A 23810-nucleotide genomic window follows, 5' to 3' on the forward strand; every position below is an offset into this window, starting at 1 on the left:
ACTGGTTGTTAAATCGGGAACAATTAGGAATTCGGCAATTCAATATTTTTTCGAAAATAAACTACCATCAAATTAACAATGTTAATGGCATTCATTGTGAATAAGATAATAACTGGCATTAATAGTAATTAAAGGACGAGGAAGGTATTTCACACAGAATACAGAAGTGGGAAAAAATTTACAAAGTATATACCCTGTATATTAACGAATCTGGGTCGCATATCAAATTGAGGAGGCTTGATATATCAATGTATAAAAATGAACTGAAAAATAAATGAAGATGAACAGAAAAAACAAGAAAACAAAGCGAGAGAGAACGTGCGCGTTGGGTGTTCGGGATAGACAAAGAAACACCGGGGGGAGTAAATTAAAAGTGACAACAAAAAAAAGAGTGATATAAAAAAGAGTGATACTTAATGAAAGAATGAAGAAAGTGTGCATAATGTGGAGAAACAAACAAGAAACAACAAACAATTTAATGATAAAGAATGAATAGTAATCCCACAAAAGGTGAGAATTTTTTTGAGAACAATTTGGTCTTTCCTTGTAAATTATGCGTCTAAATTTCACGAAACAAAGTCACCCTTAAAATACCACGAGACCGCAAGTCGAGTATTTTGGTGTGATTTTGCTGAATGAAATTTGCAAAGAAATGACAACTACTCTTAAAAACAAATAAACAATTCTCTTCTTGCGTGGTATTTGGAAAGATTATTGGACAATATACAGGAAGTGCCAAACGTTTCAAATAACGGAAATATTTTCTTTGCCGTTTTGCTTTTCGGAATGACGTCGTTGACATTTTCTTAATACATTAAGGAGACCATCTTTATGTCATTGTACCATGTAAAAAACTAATTGTTAATTAAAACAAATTTATTTAACAAGAAAACGATACTCGCATGGCTAAATTTCGATATTTCATAATTTTGATATCAAAAAACTTAAACAATACATTTAAAAACCTTCAAAGTGGACATTTTTGAAACTAAAAGACCTCCCAAATCAGTGCACAATTCCGTAGTGCTAGAAGAGGATTTATTGAGTGACTTGTGCTATCTCCCCATCTCACCCCATCAGATCTTTGATGGGGTCATGTCAAAAGTGAGGTTTACCTCAATTAAGCAGTTATTCTTCAGCAATTGAAAGAAAAAACCCGGGATGAAACAAGAATAATCCTCGTCCAGAGTTCTAAAAACCAAGAAGAAAATGATAACCAGATAGAATTTTCGCTTGGTTTGTTTTTATTGAAAGATTTGCTTCAGAAATGTTCACTTTGGACGTTCTTTTGATTTGTTGTTTTAGTTTGTTAATATCAAAATTACTTTACTGACATTGGAATCTTTAAATTCACCCACGCGACTATCATTTCCTTATTAAAAAAATTCTTTGTGGAATTTTCAGTGTAAAAGTGGAATTTCACAGCCACCTTTCACCTTTAAAAAGTGACATCTCGGGAACCATTCGTCCAAAGGTCATACATGGTACCCGAACGTAAATAAAAAATGTATAATCTATTTAAATACGCAGAAAGTTAGGGGCCAGTTCATAGAAAGAGAATCAAATATTTAATTCGATATTAAATTTTAATGCTCGATTAATCCGTGAACCCGAAACTTCGATTGGTTCAATCTGATCAGGTGGAGTTGCCATTTAACAAATGGTATTGAGCGGAAACAGGATGAGTTGGAAAATAGTTATTTATTTAACAAGTTCGTGTGTAAATTGGGCTTTTTTTGCACGAGTGGGCCAGTTTAAAACGTGAATAAAACGAGGCCCACGAGTGCAAAAAAAGTCTAATTTACACAGGAATGAGTTGAGTACAACGTTTTTTTGTTCGACGAGACACTTAAAGGCTCAAAATCGCTTAAAATCTTTAAAATTAGCTTGACGTTTCGTTTTGACAAGTTGTCACATTTATCAAAATCCGTTCACACAGGAGAAAATTCTCAAATTCTGACAGTGTCGAACAAAAAATGAAATTATTGGAAATTATTTCTTTAAAAAAAAATAAATTGACCTGTCCCGATTTTTTTCTTGAAGAGCTCTTGAGGAAAGAAAATAATAATAAAGATTCTAAATTTCCTACGCACAGTAGACACAATTTTCAAGGAAACGACGATTATAATAATTTTATCATATAATGTTGCAACAATTTTAATTTTTTCCACTGACGCCCATTTATGCAAAACTGCACCTTTGGACAAAATCTGAATTAATTGAATTCATTACATTATATTTGATACGGCCTTTGAATTGTTTATGATGGGGTTGAATAATAACAGCAAGTCGTCAAATAATAGTAGTTTATTTAACGAGTTCGTGTGTAATTTGGGCTTTTTTGGCATGAGTGGGCCAGTTTAAAACTCGAGTGAAACGAGAGTTTTAAAGGTCCAAATCGCTGAAAATCTATCAAATTGGCTTGACGTTTTGTTTTGACAAGTTGTCAAATTTATCAAAATCCGTTCACACAGGAGAAAATTCTCAAATTCTGACAGTGTCGAACAAAAAATAGTATTAATGAAGAAAGTATTAAAAAAAATCTAAATGCAAACCGGGTTCAATGGTTTCTTTGAAACTGAGCAGACAGTCAAAATAATAAATAAGATTTCACAAAAACTCATCCTGCTCCGGATTTTACTACATTTACTACAACTTGAATCTTTTCACTGTTTACCGTATTTAAATGATTTTTTATCCCAATTGTTTTATTTAATGTTATGATTTTTTCTACATGTGTACAACAAAGACAAAAGACATATGGCACCACAATATGTTGTTTCAATTAGAACCCGCATTCTAAATTCAAAGGTTCCACAAAGTTTCCATAATCCCTGGTCCCCTTTTAAAATTCGCAAGTTCTTTGAAAACCGGTAATTTCACGGCCATTCCACCGACCGTAACAGCAGCAACGTCAAAAAACTCCACCATCTGCCGCCCCGGCGTGCCGCCGCTGTCCTCCTTGCGCGTCGTGGCAACACTGCAAAATCGTTCTTCGTACACGTGGGTTCGGCTCGTTGATCGACGACGATGCGGTGCACATGTGCCCGTTACCGCTTCCCACGCGACACCCCGCACCAATCGATGGCCGCTCCGGGGGGGTTGCGTGGACGCGTCGGCCGTCATCGCCGTCGCCGCCATCGACCCCTCCGCCCGCACGAATTCCGGATGCCGTCGCCGAGTTGCGTCACACTCTTACGTTCCGGCTAATTTTCTGGTTTGCGCGCGTTAATTTTCCGGCACGTGGCACGCGGACCCCGTTATTCTTTTAATTATCCTCTTTTTTTCCTGGACTCGGACGGGACGTGTTCGCCACCGTGAAATTTCCGCGGACGTGTTTGTTTCGCTCTTTGATCGCCGTTTCATAACTGGGACGGCCCAAATATTTACATGGTGCTTATTTGCGAATTAATTTGTCGGTGGGGGTTGAGAGCGACGGTTGAAAGTCTGGGGGCGGTGGCGCGTCTTCCGCCCGCGTTTACGCCGAGTCACATGCGAAAAACTATCGCCCGTTCATCGACAAAAACGGAAGCTGGGTCGGTGAACTACGTCTCAATCGTCACCTGTTGATTACCCCCGACGAACACCTAATTCCAATTCTTTCGACTAATCGATTGTTAACAATTCAATTGAAACATTTCCGATAGAGAAAAATGATTTATCGAGATTACGTTAAAAATACTGCTCGGTTGCGGTTCCAGAACTAGATAAATCTTCCTCCTCGAGACTTCACACCATGTCAGTAATTAACTGCAGAGTGAAGCTTCCAGTTCTCTTAATAAACACGAGTACCACTTGGTCTGCAACATGATATTGTGTTTACAAGAAAATATTTTCAACGAAAATAAAAGGAATACGTAAGAAAGCAACGATGAGGGGACGATACTTTGATATTATAAAATGTTCGAAATTATTCAAAAAAGATACGACACTATTCCTTCACTATTTTTATAAGGAAACTTGTCCTTCACGTCAATTTTAGATAGGCTAAATATAAAAAATTAGTAAAAAACACAAATTATATAATTTTTACATTTTCTCAAACATACTAATATTCAAGATACACGTGATGTATTTCATTAAAGTTTTGACTGTGTTGAAGATGTTGCAAACATCTTTAGCACCCATTTTAATACTTCAGTTACTATATTTAAAAAAAATGTATCACTTGCCTTAAATGATTCGAAAGTACTTAAGCCATCCCCCGATAATTTAGAACTTGCTGTATACAAACACATTATGTACGGCTATGAATAGTTTTTGTGAAATTCATCTGCTTTCTTAACCTATTTCTAACTGGGACATTTTTGATTGAACACTTCTCAGAAGAAGTTTTAATACTGAGTTGTTTACAAAAATCACGTGGGATAAATTCCTACTAAACGTCTGCCTTACAGATTTGTTTATATTTCGGAGTGAGAGCGTGCAGCATCTTGTTAGCGCAAATTCCTGTAAGCACAATAATCTTTGGGTGCATCATTGCAAACGGAGAAACTTTCTCACATATGTACTTATGATAAAAAATGCGCTTTAATAGGAAATTTATCTGTTACTTTATGATTGGTGCTTCAACATACATACTTTATGATTGGTGCTCCAACAAATTCGCGAATCGAAATACTGTTTTAATATTATTACATCGCTAATAATATAGTGATTTACATTAGAGTATGGTGGGTGTATTTTCCAGCGCGAACTCTAGGTTTCAAGCTTGAGGCGAAGCCGAGGGTCTGCTTAGTTTGGGCGCAGAAAATATGTACCTACCGCACGATGACAAATACCGAACTTTTTGAGAGATTATAATTATTTATAACTCAATAAAAATGAAAGAAACTCATTTAGTTACAGAAAATATCATTTCCTATTTTGTTTCATGCAAGATTTTTTCAAAAATTTGTCAAAAAACGTTTGTTGGTTACATTTATTTCGCTTGTCAGTTTGAAGTTTCTACAGTCGAGTCTGACACATTTGTGATTTGTAAATGCAATATCATCAATAATTTCGGAAACATGATTTTTTCGTCACTTGTGTTGAAACAAGCCATTCATCACCAATTGCAAAAAAAATATTTTCCTAACCGGTTACGAAAAGAACGTTTTGAAACTTGTCAAAAAATATCAAGTTGCTGTTGTAATACCTACAAAACAAAGGAAATAAAACTGTGAACAACTTTGATAAGATAAATCACAGATTTTCATCATCACAACAATCAGATGAACTCTAAGTTTTTGAAATCAAAACCATTAATTTCACGCTTGTCCCAAAACTGAGTACTTATTTTGACAACTGTCCTGTTGTTTCTAAATAAATACAATACTGAAAAAACATTGAACATATGGAGACTTCCATCTCCTAAATTTTTCACAAGTACATAATATGTAATATGTAAATATGTACTAGTTGCAACCATCTCTTTTATCCTTTATCGTTTATCAATATGGCATGACTAAAACTCTTTTATATTATTACCCTCGTTATCACCAGACAACCGATACCCAATACAGAACATTTCCAAGTCTGCTCATCAAACCGAAACAATACCTTTTGTTTTTAATACCAACCTATTTTAATCGCACATATCAAACCCGCATACCACGCCACCTGTACTTTCATCCAGAGTCACGCTCTTGCTACGACCTTACCCTCCAACCTGACCGATAACGAATCTATCGATTCTACACCGTTACGAATCGACAACCTCATCCCCGTTGTTTTTCCCCTATCGCGAATAACGATAACGGGCGATAGGAAAACCCGCACGTCGACCTCGTTGAGGTAGAGCAGCGCCGTGAATTTCGTGCCTCGTTTCTAATGCCTCCATCTACTATTCGAAAAGTCTTCGACGGCGTCCTCTAACAACGATCTGTTGTACAGGTTCATCGAACCGGACGATCGGACATGTCGTGATCGTGGTGCACGCTATTTAGGCCGCCTCCTCCACGTTCCTTCCAGAGGAAAATCGGACGGCGAACGGGCCACTTTGGCTGCCGACCGGTTAACGTCACGCGCGGGAGACATGTCTCGTGTAGGTTAGGACACTTCCAACGATCTAATCATGTGACTGATACGTCGCGACGGGCAGACAAAGCGGGCCGTGAGAAAGAAAAACACAATCTTTGATTGCACCATACGACTTGCAGTGGTCGGTTTGCTGCTCCCGTCGATATAAATTTTATCGCCAAAGTCAATTGCGAACAACTCACACTTAACACTCGACCGTAAACGTAAAACAAAAAAGGGGCAACAAGAAGCAATTTAAATTCATAACATGTTGTTTTGAAGTGTAATCATGAACAGCCGTACAATAAAAAAAAAATGACAGTGTTCGTGTTTGGAAGCTAACAAATCCCTCTTTACAGCAAAATGATTATAAATTCATCTGTGAAATAATGTTTAAAAAAATCTCTTTTCTAATTGTTTAATCCCTTAAAGATAAAAAACCAATGACAAAAAATCGATAGGCACTTTATTTTCTTGATTCGGAATATATTTTTTGCTTATGGTACTCGGTCCCTGGGATAAGCACGATCGCTCATAACAAGCTCAATTGTGATTTTAATTCTTTGAAACTTTTTTTATAGCATGTCAAAACATCAATAAAGATGTGCACAAAAAAAGACCAAAATAGTTTTTTGGTTTAAAAAAAATCCCCCAAAAACATAAAATCTTATTCTAGACAGAACACCCCCTTGAAAAATTTGTTGACTATCTTTTTCGGTCCTTGCTTCAACACAATTATTACCAGTCGATACATATTTTTATTGAATCATGCGAATGACAGCGCGCTCGATTATCCCACGCGTGACGTCGTTTCCCCCTCTTCACATTCCCACTTCTCGAAAATTCCCCGTACTTCCTGCGAAAATTCCATCGATCGCGACGTCGAAAGGGCACAATGCGAACTGAATATTTCACGCAGCCCTGGGGACGTAAACGAAGAAGAAATTTCGCCACCTACGCCATCCCGGCGAAGTTACCCTTTAATTAATTTTCCGGAGGGGAAAGCGCGCGCGTGGGCGGGAAATTTTCCCGCTCGCAACCGACTTTTCACCCGTCCGAAGAAACTTCGACGTGCCCGTCGTCCTTGAGGCCGGCGTCTGGCCCTACCCCCCTAGTACAAGTCGGAGGGGTTGTCGTACCATTTTTACAGCGTTGCCGCACCTCGACAGACGTGCATCAACGGCGGTAATTCATTGACCTTTCTCTCTTCTTTTGGGACAGATGTGTGTGTGTGTATTCGTCGGTCGGATACCCGGTGGGCTGGTAAGCGTGCGCGCGGGACCCGGAGGAGGGACCCCGCGAGATGTTGGCGTGACGTCACTGTGACGTCACCTGACGTCATCCGGAGAAGAGGGAAACGCGGGAACGGGTGCGTTACGCGGCGAAGGGCACGTTGCGTCGGCCACTTCTTCTGGGAGCACACGACTTCCAACAAAAAAAAAGTGTCTACAGTGCGACGTTGCCGCCTCTCCCATTGGCGACTTTTAAAAACGAAACCTGCAGCCGACTAGATTCTCTCACGTCAAAAATACACGACCAGCTATGATCAAGGTGGAATTTCACGGGTGTCTCGCGTTCGTGAATGCGACGATAAGGCCAGGTTCACATCGCGACCAAATGAAAAAAGTACACCACGTACGGGAGGGTGGAACGCGAGGGGACGCCTAACACTGATGATTTGATGAAGCATAAAAGTTGTTCGAGTTTTATCTGCAGTAAGTTTTTCGCGGCGGACCAATCGGATTGTGGCACCGCAGTCGATAATGACAGTTTGACATACGGCGCGACCATAAACATAACCTATAATCCGTAAATAAAATTAGAACAAATGCGTCTCCCTTTTCCGCGTCATCATTACAAGCGTAGCCCCGATAGAGTCGATAAAAAATATGAATGACATTACGTTCTCTCGTAGGCGGCCTGCTCCGGTGGGTATTATATCATTCTGTTCATTTCTCAAAGTCAACCTTCTACAATTTCTCGGTACGCAAAAGACAGGTAATTTCTAAACATCGACTCAAAAAAAAAAATGTAGAAAAGCTCTTTGTGATTGCAATATAATTTACATTTCGGAAAAATCTCGCAGGCCACTTGATTTAGAAACGCCAACAACTTTTATGATGTAAACGTAACTGTCTGTTTACGGCCCCATAAAACGATTATACTACTTTAAAACTGCCGTGAATGTGAAAACCAATAAATTACATTATTACCTGGTTCACAAAATTTAGATGTTTTCCGACGCCGTAAAAAGCAACACCTAAGTTTAAGTTTGTAAACAGACGCGAGTGTACACTTGCCGCGATGGAATGCCCGTTTGATACCATTTTTCAAAATGGCTGTTTCTTTCTTTACATCTTAAACGTTATACTTTGCTCTTCGCAATAACATCTTTTAAAGTTTTACTTATTTCTGTAAAATATTAAGTTCATGATACGTATTTCTGAAAACGGATACATAAAATGTTTTCTGAACTCACGACCTTCCAAATGACATTTCGCGACCGCATACTAGTGCAATCGATGTTCGCGCACTAGTATGCGGTCGCAGGACATTTTGAAGCACTAGTGCGCGAAATCGACGTTCGCGCACTCGTGCTTCAAAATCATTCAAAAAGCATTCGCCTTTTTGAGCATTCTGAAAATAATTTTACTTGATAATAATAAACTCTGGTTTATAAAACGCCATTTCTTCAATTTGGATGATGAAAATTTCGAAAGTGAAAATAAATCGCTATTAATTCGATTGACACTTTGGCAAGCACATGGACGGGCGCCATCTTATTCACAAAGGGTATACGACAAATCAGGCATAATGTACGTTCCAAAAAATATTGAACGAACTTCGATGACGTATTATTCGCGCAAATGAAGCACTCGCTCCTTCGTCGCTCATGCCTCAAATAATGCGCTCATGCGCGAAAAATGTCTTCTCGCACTCATTTCGTAAATAACTATTCTGTGAATATGTAATAGAATATTATTATTGCACTGTCAAAACAGATATATTGGAAATGTTCCGGTACATATCTGTAAATGTCAACTCTTTCAGGCGCTGTCAAGTCCACCCATGCCGCTGTAAAATATGTACTTGAAAACAAAACAACTAATTTATCGCCAATTATCGTTCACTTCCTTTACGACAAATTTTTCTCATCGACTCCTTTCAAAAGCCACCACAATTCAATGGCGACAAAACGAACGCGCAAAACTTTTGACTCACCTGGTAAAATTTGATTTAAAAGTCAAATTCTTCATCATCTTTCTACTAAACCGTACAAGATTTCGTTATGTAACCAACCGGCAAACCAAACGTAACGGAACCCGGAACCTGTTGATTTTATTGTAATTTTTCTGCTACGAAACTAGTCGTCCGAGTGTTTTTGTTTGGAAAAAGAATTAAATCAAAATCTATATTGTCCGCGATGCACAAAATAAATATTTTCGTTTATTTGGTCAAGAGAAAGTGACCCTCGCAGGTAAGTGATCGCTATTGAAAATATTTACTTGCTGACAAGCACGAATGAAATATGGAACGACCTCTTACAAACAGTTTTTCCGGTGGACGGATTTTTAATTTATTTGTGCTTTTGAAAAATCATCAATTTTAATACTTGGCACAAAGTTTACTCGACGTCAAGATTTAACGTTATGAATATCTTGGACTGCAGTCAACAACACAGAAAGGAGCAATACGAAAAACACGGCATTAAGTAGACAACAAATAGAGCGGAAAAAAATCTACAATTTGGCATGGTTATAGCGCTATTCGATTTCATAAATTCTCCCACACTATCCTTCTTGCAAGCTTTTCATTTTGGTTTTGTGATTTAAAAATTTCTGCTGCATAGAAATATGTACTAACTTTTTATCTTTCTAAAAAAAAATACTATAATCTGACGATACACTGAGTGTACCAGGCAGTAACGATTACACCACTTACGGATTATGTAAATGAAAACGATGACACCATAATCCGTATGTTTGATGTCTGCACTAATCCGACAATATTTAATTACGCGTACGTACTCAAGATAATTACTTGGAATTAACTGAAATTTCGTTAAATTACAACTTAATCATTTGGTTTCACTCAAACCCTTCAGAAATTTGATGGAAAAAAATTGACGAATTCATTTTTTTTAAATGATACTAGTTGGAATTTGACCTCCCAAACAGTTTGAAACGAACACATGCATATGTACACGCATAGAAAAATTCTAGTAAAACTAGTTCTGATTTGAATAATGCGACGCTAAGGTTATCCGTTAAAACCGCACACGTTTCGCTTTAAAAAAAAATGACACTTTGACCCCGTTACTGCAACGAAGATTCGATTATCTCTCGACTTGCACAAATTAAAAAATTAATTGCAACTCGAACCGCAGGCAACGTTGCCACTTCCGTCGTGTTCATTCACAACCTAAGTCATGATTCGTCGAGTGAAAAATCTTTCCATAATCGGATCCCTGGCCGAGAAAATGTCATGAACCCAGTCAAGACGGAAATAACGGCGACCGTTTTTGATTAAAAAACCCTTTGATCCGTCAACCGACACCCTCATTATGACTGTGCAAGCAACTAATTTACGCCGTGGCGTGGGCGTACCACCCTCCTTGGTGTGATTCGTTCTAAATTGGACTCCGGGACCGCGAAGGTTAAAAGACCTCGGTTTTCACCACGGCTCATTGAAGCCGAAAAAGTTTGACCGAATCCTTCCCTTTCCTTCTTGAATTAGCAACAACGCTCCGCTCGATTCGATGCGGAAGGGATTCGGAGCGGATCTGTTAGGATACAACTTGTAAACAGGCTGCGATATCTGCGAGATGAACGTCGAGATCTGATCAATAATCGATGGTGATGGCGGTGTGTGAATGTGCGGTGGTGCCGTAATCTCATCTGTTCCCCAAATGAAATTCGCTTGGGTGTTTTCGAAAGGATGCATCTTTCCGCATTGTCCTTGAATCACTAAACACAAAAGACGGACTCGGGATGCATTTACCTGAGGACGCTTGTTTGTGAGTGGCACCTAATACAATAATATCAAAGCCACGACACTGCCTTCAAAAAAAATAAAAAATCCTAGCAGATATACATTTAATGAATTAAAAAAGCAAATCAAGTTATTAAAAATTTGTTGTTTCTTGACAAAACATTAGTTTATTTTTAAATAACAAATAAATACATCAACTTTAATTATAATAACACAAACAGTTACGTTCATTACAATCATTTCAATTACATAATTAATGACTCGGGTTCAAACTTACTTAAGTCTAATTGTATCGGGCGTTCAAATGAAATCCTGGGCTGGAAGGCATTGGAAACCGTCAACTGTTTTGCCTTTTTTGAAGTCTAAATTGACAGTTCTAATTAGAGCAATGACAGCTGACCTAAAATTTACAAACAAAAAATATTTCTGTTTTCTTTCTTTGCAGTGTTTTACATTAAAAATAGAATAACTAACGATTCCTATTTTAAAAGCAAATGAGTACCCTTTGCTGAAAATGAACAAAAACAAATGTTATTCGTGTCAAATGGCGGGAAATTCAAACTGTACACTGTTCCAAATGGTTTACTTTTTTCAACGCCTACTCAGCCCAGGTTTTCATTTGAACGCACGACACAAAACTTCATTAATTAGGTAATAAATTGGACAAATAAAAAAAAAGTAAAAAAAATAAACAGCTGGGAACTCGAAAAGGTAAAAAATGCATTAAATAAAAAAAAAGTAACAAAAAACCGTGTCCCGTTCTTTTATGGCTAAGAGCAGTGCTTCCCAAACTGTGGACGAGAAACTATGTGCTTCTAATTCTCGAATTGCTAAACAATTGGTCTAGATGTAGAAATATAAATGTTCACTTAATTGCTGACAGAAATAAAATAACGCTTATTGTGGACATTTTTCGGCATTTTGACTTCCACCGAATTCGAATTTTGTCAGTAATTGGACAAAATGAAAATGTAAAATTACAACATCGCTCATTTACTGTTCCGATTATTAATTCGCCCAAATTTGGAGCTGTTCGATTTAGTGAAATTACGTATTCCCACAAGATTACAAAAATGTTAATAAAACCATGTTTCATCAATTAAAATGGAATCCATCCTAAATTGAATGTAGTGGATAATTACGAAAAATTTAAATTGCAAAAATACGAAATGAAATTACTAAATAATTGGAAATTATGATAATATGGCTCGACTTGCGGAATTTTGATCATTATCGGAACTGCTTAATACAGGATAATAATGATATACGATACAGTAAATTTTGTTTCGGCATTTTAGAAAAATTACTGCTAATGAATGGTTTATGTGAAATCACAATTGTTTTTTGATGTTTGGTGTGAAGAGATTTAGAACTAAAGTAACGAGTGTTTAAATAGGGTCAGTTAATAAAAATGCACCAAATAACATTTAACCTTCCGTAATTTAATAACATTAAATTACATAATTACCATTACCCGTTACATTAAAATTAATAACAGTAATTATTAAAAATATTCATACATATTACATATGTATTTTTTTAGACATTTTAGGTAATATATAGCGTGATCAAGAAAATGTGTAATAGAATCAACCTTGAAAACGTCCATGATCAAATTACACAGATTAACTGTCAAATAAAATGAAAAAAGCCAGAAATAACGAAGACGATAATTTCTAAATAATGGTTTATATTAAAAAAAAAATTGGTCTGTTTACTACTTTTATTTTATTAAATTGTAGCATTAGATACATATTACATAAATGAAAGCCGGAAAATATGAATACGAGAAAGTGAGATTATAACGTAAACATGTGTACAGTTGTCGTTCAAGTGACAGCGAAATATCTACCAAGAATCTGACAAAAAATATAAATTAACGTCAAAAACCAAGTTGTAAAAAGGCTGCGGTTTCTACGTAGGTATTTGTCTAAATCTAAAACATTAAATACGTCTATAAATTTTTAACAACTAAAATTAATTGTATTAAAGTCAGATGCTGCATTAAGCAAAGTAAGCGGACAAGACATGATGTTTCATTTCCAAAGCTGACGCGTTTACTAATTTTCTTCATCACACGATACAATAGTAATAGATTTCTGTTATGACGTAGTAGTGTACATGTTATTTAAAAAAAAAACAAAAAATGTTCTCCCCAAAATCTTTTGGAGCCAGTTGTGCAATAGTAATTTACCTAACGTATGCGAGAAAATCACTTTCCCACCTGTGCAAGCATTAGTGCGAACGCGGGAAATTTCTTCCCGCAAAAGTTAGGTGCAATAATACCTAACTCAAAAATATTAGGTAAAACATAAAATTTAATAAAGTAAATAATTTAACATTAGTAACTTTTTTACTACTGGGTTGGTAACACTTTCCGCGCCGATTATGTACTACATTATTAAAATTTAAAGCGTCGGTGGTGTCGGTTCATTCTTGGTCCATAATTCATTAATCATAATTTTTCTTATGGAACGCCCATTTTATTTAAAGTGAATTGACGTTTCCGTCTGTCTTACGTCATATACATGATACCAACCTTACAAAGCAATTTGTCCTAGTTTCTGTTGCAAATTAAAAAAAAAAACCGGCGCGCGGATATCCAAGGATAACGGGGAAATACCGATTTTGAAGCTATGATATCTTTTTTATTATCGCGATTTTTCCTCATTGAGAACAACGTCAACGAGAATAGAGTGTTGTTTACTTTCATTATCACTAAATAAGAATTCACTTCCTTTCATCATTCAAAATTCATTCAATAAAAGGCAAATATTTTTGTATTAAAATTAAAGGAAAAATTTTGTATGCACCCCGAGCATCCGACTTCCCTAGTAACAGTAACCTTCATATTCTCTTTATTAATTTGTATGAGAAGACAAGGAGTATCCTAGAAGAATGTGGACTTTCTCCGTCGACAAAACTCACAAAAGAGATTCTCAACAATTTTCGTTATTTCTTCTTGGAAACTTTTCCAAATAGCTGATTTTTTATTAGTGCAAAAACTATTCGAAATAACCGCATATTATCATCATCAATCATCAATAAAACAATTCTATTACTCTACTGTCGGTTAATAAATTTGGACAAATCAATCATTACGGTCTCCGCGAATTCCATCTTATACGAGTCAAAAAATAAATTATTATTGTTATCTAGAAATAGTTGGAAAGTTGTCCGTTCAAAAATTGCCAAACAGTTCTCGATCAGTGTCGAGTGTAACAAATCTCGCTATCGCTCTAATTTTAGTACCCGACCACCGTAATCACCATCTCCCCGTTTCCTTGTTCCTATTTTTACACAAATTGGCTTCGAGTTACGCCACTGGTTTCGATCAGTAAACGTGCACAGCCGAAGCTGCTCTTTCGTGCGTCCATCGATAAGGTCCTTGTGCCGAAAGGCAGCGCGCGAGATGCCGTCGTCATGACGACGACGACGACGCCTTCGCACTCTTTTCCCACGGACCGCCACAACAAAGGCCAAAGTTTAAAACAAAAACCCGACACGACGCGTCCACCCATCCATCAACCCGGACCCGATCGAGCTTTCCTCCGTCGGATCCGGACCGCGCCGCCGGAGCGCCGCTCCACGCTGCATAATCCCCACGTTCCTCGGTCGTCGATCCTGATACCTCCCTGGCCGGGACCGTCGACTTCTCCTCTCTTTTCGCATGTACATCCACCATCTGCACCCGATTTGGTCGACGGCCGCGCGTGTATTGATCACGGGAGGGAAAGCAAGCGCGACGTCCGCCTCCTCAGTACCGCCACAGCGTCGGTTTGCCTATCCCGGCGTCGATGTGTGTGTGTGTGTGTGTGTGTGTGTGTTCGAAACGGGCATCGGGTTTTGCTCTCCCGACTCCCGCTGGGAATGTACAAAATGCAGGAAAAGCGGCGCCACCCACGCCACACCGTCGTCGTCGTCGTCACCGATCCACTTTCGATCGGAATTATCCCCGAGATCTTTATTTAAACGCGGCCGAGCAAAGGACTCCTCCAAAAACTCCACTCTTTCTCGTACAATTAACTTATAACGGCGAAAGCAGTCCCAACTTTGACCCGATAGGGGAGCGCGGAAAAAAGTAGTCCGAAGCGCATGCGGACCGAATCCGGAACATCTGTATAATTTCAAGAAATCTCGAGACAAATGCTCCGGTTGCGGGCTGAAACATTCTGGGACGGGATTACTGAAAAATGTTCGACACGCGACTCAGTCGGATATCAATTTCAGTCAACATAACTCGAGAACTAATCCTTTGACACGCGTGATACGTACATTCCTACGAATAACTGGAAGAAGCTCCTCCAACTAACTGTAGTGCATCTCATCGCTATGAAAATGTTTACGTACGGCTGCGTCTAGAGTGGTTCTAGAGTTGAGTGCATGGAACAGCGAGAAATTACTACCAGGAATCAAATTAATTCGCAATCAAGAGACCTGCTGCTCGACACGTATAAATCTGTTGTTGTATCTTCCCGAGAAGAAATTAATTATAAGCTAATAGAAATTCTGGAAGTCATGTTTTGAGTGTTTGACTTGTCAACAGCAGTACCTTAATAATAATGTAATAACTCAATTTTGTGCGGCAAATTAAAACATTAAAAGTGGGTCAAATCTGCCAATAACGATTATCTCTTTAATTTGTTGCAAAAGAATATATCATTTCGACACTCATGCTTGTACACGTCGATATAAAAAAGCAATTAAAACATTCTCACAAACGTATTAAACTGACGGTTAAGTACGAGTACCAACTGCCCGACCTAATCAGAGATTCTGTTATTATTTCTCAAATAACACAAGAATAAATGATCGAAGTCATTTACGATATCGACTACGATTATCAACAAAATACATCGGGTGTTCATTTAAATTTCCCGTCAAAGTTGACGTTGAAGAGTTGATTGTGAATGCACCAAGGAGTACGGATCACGGATCAGCTGTTTAAATCTAACCTCATTTTTTGCGTTGTTTGAGTACTGTGCAGACTGACTGGCGCCAATTTCGACGGGAAATTTAAATGAACACCCGATACCTATATGTACCAGTGCGAACGTAAACAGTTCCACCATCCTTCTAACATTTGAAAAGCGCAAGATAGAGATGTCGAACAAAAACCGCATCAAATGATGTCGAGTTTAAGAAATGATAAAGTAAATATGTGTTTACTTAAAAAAATATTTAAAATGTTCATCCCGCATCTCTACAGTCTATTTTGAAAAAGTCAAGAAGTGTTAAATCAGACGAAAGAGCTAACGAATATTTTAAATCTCGGTGTGGAGCTGAAATAATGTGGGAAAGCTCCAACCTGTTGGAAAATAACGTCCACGTTAAACATGGCCCCGAAAGGTATTTTTGTTCGACAATTATTACTTCAAATACGAGGTTGAACATGCAGGAGACCACATTCGAACGATCGTATTTCCACAACGAATCGATCAAACTTAAAAATCAAGCTATTGCTGGATGGAAAATTGCAAGACCTTTCAAATGATGTATCACGTGACCTTTTTGGCTATTTGAAATTTCAAAGTTGACAGCGCGCCCAGCGCCATCTTTGCAGATTCACACTTGCGATTTACGTCAAAAAAAAATTGTCCAATGCTTATAGACTTTGTCAGATTCAAAACTTAGGATATCGGGGGAACAATTTCCCTCCTCTCTGTATACAGGGTGTTTCTGAAATACGTGTGTTAATTTTAACCAGTGAAAAACTCGCCAATTTATGAAACTTTTCTCTATAACATTTTGTAAAATTCGTAAAAGTATTTTTTACCCCACAATTTTTACCAAACTAATCGTTTTGTGTGATTAACTACATAGTTTCTTTTTTTTTGTAACCATGAGAATCTAAATTTTGATTATTAATTTTTTTCTACAATGGAACTTTTTAACAAAGCTCTGTTTCTATCACAACAGAAAATTTTCGCCCTTACCCATAGGCGGGTATACACTAAATTTTAAATCAATTTGTATTGCTTTTTCGTAAAAATGTTATAGAGAAAAGTTCCATGATTTGGCGCGTTCTTCCACTGGTTAAAATTAACACATGTATTTCAGAAACACCCTGTATATAACAAAATATTTCATCAAGAACCGGTTTATCAAAATTCAAAAATAATGTCTATTTTTGTCTTTTGGCGAAAATTTTGGTCAATTTGTGACCATAAGTTGAGTGGAAACTTATCAGGGACGATAAAAATCTCACCAAACTTAACACTCTGTCATTCGTACGACAGAGACCCTCCTCCCCAACAACCCAGACCCGTCCACATTCCCTCAGCAAAAGACCCAGTTCCCCCTCGTGCCATTAATCCTGCCCCTAACCGTGCGCCCGTTTCTATTTTTATCCCTCCGCTCTTACCGGGAGTGTTGAGTTCCGGTGCGATAAGAACGCCGAGATCTGGTTCCTCTCCATACCAGAAGATCCACAGTTCCTTCGACGTCGAGAGGCTGAGGGGTGGCGGAGGCGGCGGTCCCGGTTCGAACATGTCGGTGGAGCGGGGCGTCGGTACGCGCCGCCACACGCACAGGATGTCGGCGTCGAGACAGCGGGCGTAGCTCCGAAGCACCGGGTCCTCGAGCGGTTCGCCGCCCCCGCCGCAGTGGCCCGAGGCGGCCCCACCACCCCCCAGCTCGCAGTAGACCAGCTTACGCCATTTGATGCCCGAGAGCTCCGTCTGCAACACAACAAGAGAAAAAAAAATTGTACCAAGCTCCACGCCCTCGTTAAAAACGGATCAGTTCGGCCAAGGAAAGTGGGGAAATGGTGTTTTTGTTATGAAAGTGTTCCGTTTTGCAACCGATGCGAAATCGCGTTACGGTGGGCGAGTAGCGCTCCGTCGATTACGCCAAGGTCCGCGGCCCCCTCCCCCGTTCGAATTCCTCCCGCTTTACTCGTTTCGTCAGCGATCGGGTCCGCTCCGGGGGAACAGTCGTTGGATCGCCGGGGGATGTCGCAATCGATGATAACCACCGCAGCGCCGTCGGAAACGATTCGCTCTTCTTCCGCGAAAAAATCGATCGTCGCCGTTCCGGCGACCGGGTACGAATCTGCCTCACCATCGAACCGTTCGCAGTACGAATGGGTCAACGACATCCGGAAGTTAATCACAGTTAACCGGGCACCGAAGAAAGCCGCTTCTATTGTCTTCCTCGCCTAGTTTTGGGCGAAGCGCAATCGACGCGGCTGTTTCGTTTCTCGTCGCGAAAAATCGACCATCATCATCCTCGTCGTTCCTTCGAGTACTCGTGGGGGGGCAGGGGACTAGACGTCCGATCAGCTGGGCGGATTAGACCCATAAACGGGTTGTTAACCAAACGGGAGAGGCAACCAACGCCGCCGCTGCTGCAGAGAACCGGCCAACCTGTTGCTGCTGGCACGGCCTACTGCCATTATACATATCTCTAACATCGAAGCGCGCTGTTGCCACATGTCGTACAACCCCGAAAATTAATTCGATTGCAATACGACATGTTACGTGCCGAGATAATGTAATTGCCAAAATAACTACGCCCATGTGTTCGATGTTTGCCAAGTATCTAGATAATATATTGCGATAATGAATAATTCTTGTTTGACGCTGTCACGGAGATCATTACTTTCGACGGTGCTGATATTAATGAAAAAAGTGAATCCGCCGGATAATCACCCGGAAAACTGGATCTGATCGATGATTGACACGAAAAATAAATTTCCTCGTAAAGCTTACTGAATTTGTGTGTGTCTCTCGGTGCGACCGTCATAAAATGTTTCCGAAGACAAAGAACTACCGCAAGATGTCACGAAATCGGTTTATTTATTGGACCGCGATAAGTATTATCAAGGATGTTGCCAAACAAACAGCCAAAATAAGTCACAAAAATATTTTTCTGTTGACAAACACCGACTTTTCGACACTATTATTCAAGATAATTACCATATAAAACTACATACATATGTATACTGTACACGATGTCTCAAGTTATACCGGTACTTAAATTGAATCTTCAGGAACAACTATGTAGTAACGAGCGTTCAAAAAATTTGTACCCGAGTAGTCAAGCAAGCTGTGATTTACTCTCTCTTTTACTAACATAGGTGGTCTTTTTAGTTTGAACATATTGATATTTCCGTCAGACATAAATAACCTCACTTTGAGCATCATTTTGTTATCAATGAAATCATTTTTATTCTTGAATGGGGAAAGATCAAAAGGATATAAATCCTTATCTAGTAATTGCGAAAGTAAATACTACAAGATTCTCGTTGACATTGTTGCTAATTAAATTTTATGCAGGAATAATAACACATACATATAATCTCTTTCAAAATAAAAAATCCACCACCTATTGAATTATGTTGGCAGAAAAAAAGAAATCCCTAGAATAAGTTTCATTTTTTTGGATTGGCCCAACCTCCCGCCAAAATTTGACATTGAACTGTTGAGTTTATTTACGTAATACAAAATAATTACATATTATGTACAAAAAGGTGGTAGCTACCATATCATAACTTTTGAGTGACATAATAAAATGAGAACAAAAAACACGATGAATTACGACCTAAATGACTGTCAATAGTTTTCTTTCATAACCCCACTTTTTTCTGACGCTTGCAAACACACTAAAAACAAAAGTTGGCGACGTTGTCGGTTGTATTTTCAAGGTAGAATGCAGTGTTGGTGGATTTTTGATTTTGAAACAGATTATAACGTAGAAAAGTTTTTCTGAAAATTATGTTTGATAATGTTTCAATTCTAAATTCAATTTCGCGGGAACGCTTCCGAGTAAAATGTTTTTTTTTTTAGTGGGTGTGCGTACATAACGAGCGTTCAAAAAATGTGATCAAGGAGGTTGTTGTTCTCTCTCTTCCTCTTACACACGCAGGTCTGTACCTATTGCTATCCAGACACATATCTTCACTTCACTTTCGTTGTGTTGCGCCAACAACCCGAAAAACGTTCGCTGATTAATTTTTTACTAGTCTTTCAGAAGAAACAATTCACACTACTGTGTGTTTACTGGATATATGACGTTTAACACGTGCGGTTTGACACCTGATGAAGCTAAAGCTACGTCATACGTTAGAAAACAAAAACTTGACCACAATTTTTTTAATGTTCTTGATATTCAAATGCTGTAATAATTATATATGAACGCAGAAACCTTCATTTTATCTCTCTGTAGTATTTTGAAAAAAATTGACATAGCATTTATGTTAAAAAAAATTCAAAATATGTACGGTAGTTCATCAGGTGGAAGGAATAATAAATAAAAAAACTGCATATCAACGAATGGTATTTTATTGATACTAACGTATGTGAATTGCATTTAATAACCATTAACTTATCAACTGTTCAGTGAAGATTCTTTTTTCTTTAAATGGACAAAACAGAAATAGAAATCTGATCAGTAAATTCAGTAATGTTACATCAATTTTATTAGTGCCTCAGGCACGTTGAGAACCTAGTTCTAGTCTGTGAAAATAAATGATGAGCATACCCTCGTATATCAAAGTCGAGATAAATTGTTACAACGCATATTGTAAAGAAACAACGTTTTCAACGTCATATTTTGAAAACTGATGTGACGTCTAAAATAATACATTCCTTGCGTACTTTCGCACCTGTTCCCGACGATTGTTATTCTTTCAAATATACTAAAAATAATCGTATTTGAAATGGTGGCAAAATTTGGAAAAATCAACCATTTACAGTTACAAAAACTGATTCGATCATTCCAAAAATATCCGAATATGAAATTTCCGTCTCTTGGTTACCGTTGTGTAAACAAACGAAAAAACCTAGAAAATCTCCTCCTGAACTATAATTTACAAACGTTCAATTACAATACCGACGATTTCATTGATCTGTACAGTGAACACCGCAAGTTTCGGAACTATCACGTCCGCTAATCGCTCGTCGTAAATTACGTTACGCTTCAGTTTAAATCGTGCGGACCGTTACGTTCCGAAACGTACCAACTTTTCTGACGAACAATAGAAAAAAAGTCAACATTTCCGAATGCATTCTGACGTAATAAAATCACCAAAAAGAAATTGTTGTGTTTACGACAATTTATGACAGGTACTATGCTACAACGAGCGTTTCGAATCTACTTAATGCAAGTTTTTATAATTCGCTCGCACGTTACGCAACATTCAATTTACTTGTTACTTCTGTCCCATATAATTGGCATTCAGCGGAATCAGCCAAACAAGCTGGAAATTTTTCGATTACCACCGCGGAATTCTGGAACGCCACAAAAACTCACGCTTAGTAATAACGCAACGTAAAAAAATAACGCGGATATTTGTGGCGGTAATGGTGCAACCTGCATAGAGGTCACGTGCTTCAAAAGTCGAATCTGTTCGGATGTCGATACTTATCAACAGTTCGTTAATTTGGAAAACTTCTCCGCATGTGATCTCGCGTGCTATTTATTTTTAAAATGTAACAAGACGACGATCGGATATAAACGCCACCACCACTTCGATCCACGACAAAAACCACAAATGAAGAGTGGGCGTCGCAGAACGGAACACGTGCCACCCGATATTTGACAGTTGTGACACGTGTTCGCGCCTGCTCTAATTTGTCAGTGATTTTTTGACGCACTGTGTAGTGTAGGTACGTCACGAAGAAGATTTCTTACGCGGGGACAAACCGTTCGTTCGTTCGTTCATTCATCAGAACGATCAATCAATCATCACCGATTGTGTAACGATGATCGATTACTATCGAACCGTATCGGTCGTGCGAGTTTTCGCGTCTCTTTAATTTCGCGTCCGTCGTTTAAAATTCGTTATTGTCGGAAAGCTGTCATTGTGACTTTTAACGACGGCAATAAAACGATTAGCGAGATTGCGATAATTTTATTACCGCATTGTAAAACGGGCTACCGGTGATAGTGAAAGTGAACGAGCACAATCCAAACAAAAGCAGCAGCAGCGTTCTTGTCGAGAGCGGTACCGTTGAGGTCGCACTTTTTTCCTCCTCCGCCTCTCGTGTGGTCGATAAACGATCGAACCGATCCTGTTATTGTCTCGCGCGAGCTTCGTCATCGTCTTCTTCGGAGCACGTGGCGTCGCGAAGGTCGCCCGCTCCGGGATGCAGGAGGGCGTCCGGGATGTACCGTGGCGGGGTCGTGCGGTCGAAGGGGCGTGCATGGGGTGTCTCGCACCCTTGCGCGATGCCCGGTTATTGATTGACGGCGGCGGTGCGGTCGGATTTCTGCCGAACATGTTCCGTCGGTCTTTTTCCCCCCGGTGGATTTTTTCGAGGGTCGCCCCCTCGACTACGGCCTTATCGATTGTCGCGCGATCCGCGGGGGGCCGGGCATCGATGCTGCCCAAATCCGGAGAGGCATGTGCAAGTGCGGTGTTTGCGCGATCGATACGCACGCACGCTCCTTGACCCGCAAAGTGTGTCACGGTGGACGCAGACCGGTCCGCGGCCGCCGACGGATATGTGCCAAGTGCAGGGGGCGACGTTTCGACCGCCGAAGGGGGCCCCGCTTTCGAACGGCCACGCCGGACGCCGCCACGTGCTCGCGGCCGCACCGGCTGCGTAAAAAACGCATCGGTGTGAACGCGCCTCTTCGGTGGAATGCACGGGAACAAGACGTTATCGGCGTTGCACGCGTGCGTTCCTCACCGAAACCGACCACCGACGACTCCGATAAGTCGTTCGACAAGAAAGAATTGCTCGGATACGAGGCGGGTTTGGATTCTTTGAGGGGGCCGCGTTCGGGGGTCCGTCAGGTATTCGTCCCGCAGTCACACTAAATATCCGCACAAAAGTTATGACCTGAGACGTCGAACGGTGTCCGTGATTAGACCGTACAATGCGGCTGGCGGTGGACAACGTGACCACTTTTTACCGCCCAAATGTCAAAAACAAATTTGTGATTTTTCTGCATTGATGAAATTACGGTTCAAAAACCAGAATATCTTGATAGTTTACGTTGTTTAGAAATATTCCAAATCAAAATCTACTCGAAAACTAACAAGTAGCCGAAACAATATGTACTCCAGAAAAAAAATTGAACAAAACCTATCTAGGTGACTGGAAAACGCTTATTGCTGCAAAAAGACACAAGTTGTAAACCGTAACCGCAAATATTTAAACCAGGTTACTAAAGTTTCACGTACTAGGTGGGTGACCGTTGATTTTTTTGCTTAATTTCTAGAAAAAAAATCACAAAACACGATACCATCTCTTTTGAAAAATGTTTAAAATATTTCAAACGTGTACGTCTACATTAAAAAGAAAAAGTACAATTTGAAATATTCTTAAATTGTAATTCAAGCAATTTTTATTAACCGCTCGATGAAAATTCAAATTTTTTCAGGAACTGAAAGCTAAATGAAAATAAACATTCTCTAATTTTCTTTTCTTCAAGAAATGCCGGACAATATAAGAAATCTGTAATTATGTATGTATTACAACTGATAATGTTCGGGAGAGAAAAACGTTTAATAAATTATCATTTATGTACTTCTATGTTATATTTTTGCCCGGATAACAAAGCTAACAAAATATCGACATCAAAATATTTTTCGCACAATCGCGTTGTTACGAGTATAGTTATTTATCATTGTTGTTGACACAATCTGAAAATTGAACTTACAGCCTTAATGCTGTAAGTAAATAACGGCACCGATACCTACTGACGTAAGTCATTAAATAACATTAATGCCTTCAAAATACTCCTGTCAAAAAAATTACTTCAAAGCCAAATCTTTTTGTATAAGGAATTGTGCGAAAAACGTTGTGGACTATACGGTTAGTAAGTGCCATAACAGAATCTCAGATCTTTCTCGATTCTGTTATAAT

At 39.0% G+C, this 23810-nt stretch overlaps 1 protein-coding gene across 3 annotated transcripts in view; it reads right to left on the reverse strand.

The window, feature by feature from the left end:
- Positions 1 to 23810, reverse strand: part of skd (mediator complex subunit skuld) — a 54352-nt gene that overhangs the window by 23481 nt on the left and 7061 nt on the right. For all 3 annotated transcript variants that reach the window (XM_069057782.1, XM_069057781.1, XM_069057779.1), the window contains exon 2: positions 17357 to 17672. In XM_069057782.1, coding sequence (XP_068913883.1) covers positions 17357 to 17672 — 316 coding nt within the window. The remainder of the gene's footprint in view (positions 1 to 17356; positions 17673 to 23810) is intronic.

Source organism: Tenebrio molitor, chromosome 9, assembly GCF_963966145.1.
Source record: "Tenebrio molitor chromosome 9, icTenMoli1.1, whole genome shotgun sequence".
Taxonomy (NCBI): domain Eukaryota; kingdom Metazoa; phylum Arthropoda; class Insecta; order Coleoptera; family Tenebrionidae; genus Tenebrio; species Tenebrio molitor.